Source organism: Microtus ochrogaster, unplaced genomic scaffold, assembly GCF_000317375.1.
Source record: "Microtus ochrogaster isolate Prairie Vole_2 unplaced genomic scaffold, MicOch1.0 UNK52, whole genome shotgun sequence".
Lineage (NCBI taxonomy): Eukaryota > Metazoa > Chordata > Mammalia > Rodentia > Cricetidae > Microtus > Microtus ochrogaster.
This window is the reverse complement of record NW_004949150.1, coordinates 6,335-10,761: the sequence shown is the minus strand read 5'-3', so window position 1 is coordinate 10,761 and position 4,427 is coordinate 6,335. Positions and strand designations below refer to the sequence as shown.

General features: G+C 39.2%; 1 protein-coding gene across 1 annotated transcript; it reads right to left on the bottom strand.

The window, feature by feature from the left end:
- Positions 1 to 2,130: 2,130 nt before the first annotated feature.
- Positions 2,131 to 3,679, bottom strand: Pgk2 (phosphoglycerate kinase 2). The gene has a single exon (XM_013354615.1). The coding sequence runs from the start codon at positions 3,644 to 3,646 to the stop codon at positions 2,393 to 2,395; it is 1,254 nt and encodes a 417-aa protein (XP_013210069.1). The 5' UTR covers positions 3,647 to 3,679; the 3' UTR covers positions 2,131 to 2,392.
- Positions 3,680 to 4,427: the final 748 nt, after the last annotated feature.

The window sequence follows — 4,427 nt, the reverse complement described above, 5'->3', positions numbered from 1 at the left end:
TCCTGACTCTGATAAGTTCTTGAACTTTGTTCTCCTGATATGTTATTTAAAAAAAAAAAACATGTATTTTGACAACCTCATAAGATAATACTTTTTCTTATTTTAGGAAAAGGTTACTGAAGTCTGTGCTCCGTGGGTAGCGTTGGACAGGAATGCTTGTTAATTGATTGTCACCAAGGGTAAGGTACAAACTGAAAAGCAATTTTACAAAATATTAATAGCTTTGTGAAGAGTCTTCCCTCAACATCTGCCATGGCTGTGGGCAACACAGACATCAGGCTGAAGGAGAAGTGGAAGGGGAGATTGCCAAAACAGGCCTTCTTTGTTTTCCTATTTCTTTCCAAATAGATATTCATTAATTTTTTATTGATTGTATTTAATTTTTTGTTTTAAAGATCCCCCCCCTTGGTTGAAAACCAATTTTCTTCCCTCACATAGATACCGGCATTAAGGTTTTTCTTCCCTCTACTTCTGCCTGTTCCCCACTACCTCCCCTCACGTCTGAATTCACTCCCTTTTTGTCCCTCCCGAGGAAAAAAAAAACAGGCTTCTAAAAGATAATAAAACAAAACAGAAGCTAACACAGCAAAAGTAAACAACAACAACAACAACAAAGCACGGAAGGAAAAGTGCCCATCCCATCAACAAGGTGAACCACTTTTGCTCAGCCATTACAAGCTAACTAGATTGCAGCCTCCAAAACCTGCATAAACTGCTCCTCTTTTAGGAGGGTTGTTTCTGATCTGTGTCATTGTAAAGGGAAGACTGACTAGCATAATTTGTCTGTCAAATTAAAACAACTTAAAAGGGTGAACATAAAAACAACAGAAGAAAAAATGACCCAATTGTAATAACAATGCCAAATGGTTTAGATTACTGCTGAAAAATAAAAGCAGGGAAGAAGGAGTTTAGAGGTGTTAAGCAAGAAAAAAAAGGAGGTAGACATCTGACTGTATCATGATATGCTCCCGATGGGAAAACTGACTTAGCCCATGCCTTAAGGACCGTAATAGGAAACATGATTTAATAGAAAATGTGGAAATACAATGTTCTAACAGTGAGGCTATATTCTGGGCTAATATGATGCTTACCCCTTATGTGAAATAATCCCACTCATGAAAATATTGTGAGCAATATTTGAAGAAGAAATTCTGATAATATTCTGTAAGTATCCCATCCCCCATAATATAGTATGTGGCTATATTAATATTATGAATAATTAAATTAAAAATTTGTTAAGAATGTAACATTTAAAATAGAAAATAAGCAAAAGAAGACTGATATTTTGTACAGGATATAAGAACACGGAAGTTGATATCTGCTTTACAAAGAGGTACAATGCAAATACTCTGAGGATCAACACATCTGCTTAAATGTGAGAGACAATTGAGATAGCAGGGAAACCATGGCCTTGGAATTGAAGAAAGCAAAAAGACAATAACACATTCCAAAAAAAAAAAAAAAACACCTTGAGAAACAGTGCCAGCATAGGGGTTCTGCAGCCTAGAGAGAATGAATTCTTGTGATTAAACTCTGAGAAACATGGACACAGTATTAGGCCTTGACATTTCTCAGGTCTTCCTCCAAGAGCTTTACCAGATGTTCACAGTTAAAATCGGAAAAGTCCTCCTTTGCATATAGATTCAGAAGAAGAAAAAATCCTAAACAGAAAATATTTTTGGTTTTTACATGTTTTGTTGCTTTTAAAATGAGTTTTTATAGATTTGTTTTCTCAATACTAAAATATATTTTTTTATTAATTTCATAAACCAATTTTAAGAATTCAAGTGTTGTATCTTACTAAACATTGTCTGCTTTCTCCCAAATAATGTCTTATTCCTACCCTGAATTTGATTTTTAGTTTTCTCATTAATGGAGATACCAGTGGATTTTATTTTTTTAAAAGAAAGCTATTTGGCTTACTAAGTACTTCTTTTTCTTATTTAGAGAAGAAAACGTTAGTAGAGATCTAATTATAAATGAGCTACATTTGCATAATGATATTAATTTGTGTCATGTAGCCCTTTGACAACCTTTAGCCCATCCTTCCCCTGTAACAGACTGGGTGTTATTTCCCACATTCAAAGAGAAACAATCAAGTTGAACTAAAGCAAAGACAACATATCCAACTTATTCACCTCATTTCTTTAATAGGTGACATAAGACAGTTTCCTCCCTTTTAAGCACAGCAGAAATCCTGATGAGATGTTTAAGAGTGTAACAAAGGCATGACAGAGTTACCAAGATGTGTTCTGGTTGTTCTGATGGCTCACTGTTTGCTCATTACCTGGGGCTTGATACAGAGTAGACGTGAATTTAAGTTCAGATGTGAAAGCACTAAGTTGAATTCAGCGCTCCATACTGGAAACAGGAAGCAAGACTATTTTGACCATTACATGTTGCTGAGGGCCTCGACCCCAGGAAGGACTTTACCTTCCAGAAGCTCGAGACTTGCCCCACCTCCGGTGCTCACATGGCTGACCTTGTTTTCAGTGTCCCATTTGGCACAGCAAGTAGCAGTATCTCCACCCCCTATAATGGTGACACAGCCCTTGGAGGTGGCCTGTACGACGTCATCCATGAGGGCTTTGGTTCCCTTAGCAAAGGCATCCCATTCAAACACCCCCATGGGTCCATTCCAAACGATAAGCTTTGCCTGGGCCACAATCTGAGCGTTGTTTTTAATGCTCTCAGGACCACAGTCCAAACCCATCCAGCCAGATGGGATGCCGGATTCTAGAGTGGCTTGTCCAACTTTTGCATGCTCGTCAAACTTGTCCGCAGTTACAAAGTCAACAGGGAAGATTATCTTTACACCGTTCTTTTCTGCTTTGGCCATGATCTCTTTGACAATCTTGGCTCCCTCTTCATCAAACAAGGAAGCACCAATTTGCATGTTCTTGAGTTCCTTCAGGAAGGTGTAAGCCATCCCCCCTCCAATAATCATGAAATTGACTTTGTCTAACATGTTTTTGATGAGTTGGATCTTGTCTGTCACTTTGGCTCCACCAAGGATAGCCAGAAAGGGTCTCTCTGGGTGTTCTAATACCTTGGCAAAGTAATCTAGTTCTTTCTTCATGAGGAACCCAGATGCCTTCTGGGGCAAATTGACACCCACCATGGAGCTGTGAGCCCGGTGTGCGGTGCCGAAAGCGTCATTGACATAGACATCGCCGAGTTTGGACAGTGATGTTCGGAAGGCTTCTACTTTTGCTGGGTTAGCAGTAATCTTGTTTCCAGAAGAATCCTGACCCTTGCCTTCTTCCTCCACGTGGAAGCGCAGGTTCTCCAGTAGGATGACAGATCCGTTATTTGGGTTTTCACAGGCTTTCTCTACTTCAGAACCCACACAGTCCTTCAGGAACAAAACATCTTTGCCCAGCAGCGATTTGAGCTCAGCAGCAACAGGTTCTAAGGAATACTTATCTGGCATTGGGACACCGTCAGGTCGGCCGAGGTGGCTCATGAGAACTACAGACTTGGCTCCTTCATCCAGACAATGCTTGATGCTTGGGATGGCAGCCTTGATTCTCTGGTTGTTAGTGATTTGGTTGTTCTTCATGGGAACGTTGAAGTCTACCCTCATAATGACTCGTTTCCCCTTCACATCCAGTTTGTCCAAAGTCAACTTACTAGAAAGAGCCATCTTAATGGTCTTTTGAAACAACCTCTTTACTGCTGCGAGGAGGCTGGCTTGGTGGTGAAAAGTTTTAACGCTTGAGTCTTGGCCCCGCCTCTTCTCTCTGAGTTCTAAGTGTCCTGCACAACAGCCAATGATACTTTTTTTGAAAGGAAATTCGCTCTGTGATTGGTTCACGATCCTGTCTATCTTGATTTGGAAAATTTTGCCCAGTACAGACTCAAACTGCCATCCTAGAATACTAAACAGTGAAACAGAGAGCTGGTCACTAGATGGGAAATTAAAAAACTTTCAAAGAAGTCCCACATGGCCAGAATTTTTTTCCTCCTGGTTCTTGTTTTCACACTCCTTTCAAATCTATTTTATTCTTAAAAAAAAATAAAAAGCATTAACAAGCATATAACCCTTCCCCAGATCCCATCTCCAGTTATATTACTAAATAAAATCCTCAGTAATGCAAATGATGAAGATTTGAAAGCAAGGGACTTTTTTTTTTTTAACTCAAGGTAGCATAAGATAGGTCTTCTGTCTTTGGTAAATATTTCTGCTGCAGTCATAGCTTGGTGTTAGGCATGGTGAAATATTCTTGTTTAGTGTGAAAATCATACATTTTTCTTACCAGAGACTTTTAAAATTATTTATTTTTAGACTCCTCTGAAAGAATGTTTGCTGCCTTCTGCAGAAAGCATAGGATCCTAGCAAAGAGAACATCGCATTTCTTGAAGAATTCAGGAGTGATGATATTGTCCCTTTTTTTCTCTCTCTCTCTCTCTCTCTCTCTCTCTCT

What these genes read in the sequence shown, in the direction of transcription:
- Pgk2 (XM_013354615.1), bottom strand. Translation starts at nt 3,646, where the DNA reads ATGGCTCTTTCTAGTAAGTTGACTTTGGACAAACTGGATGTGAAGGGG.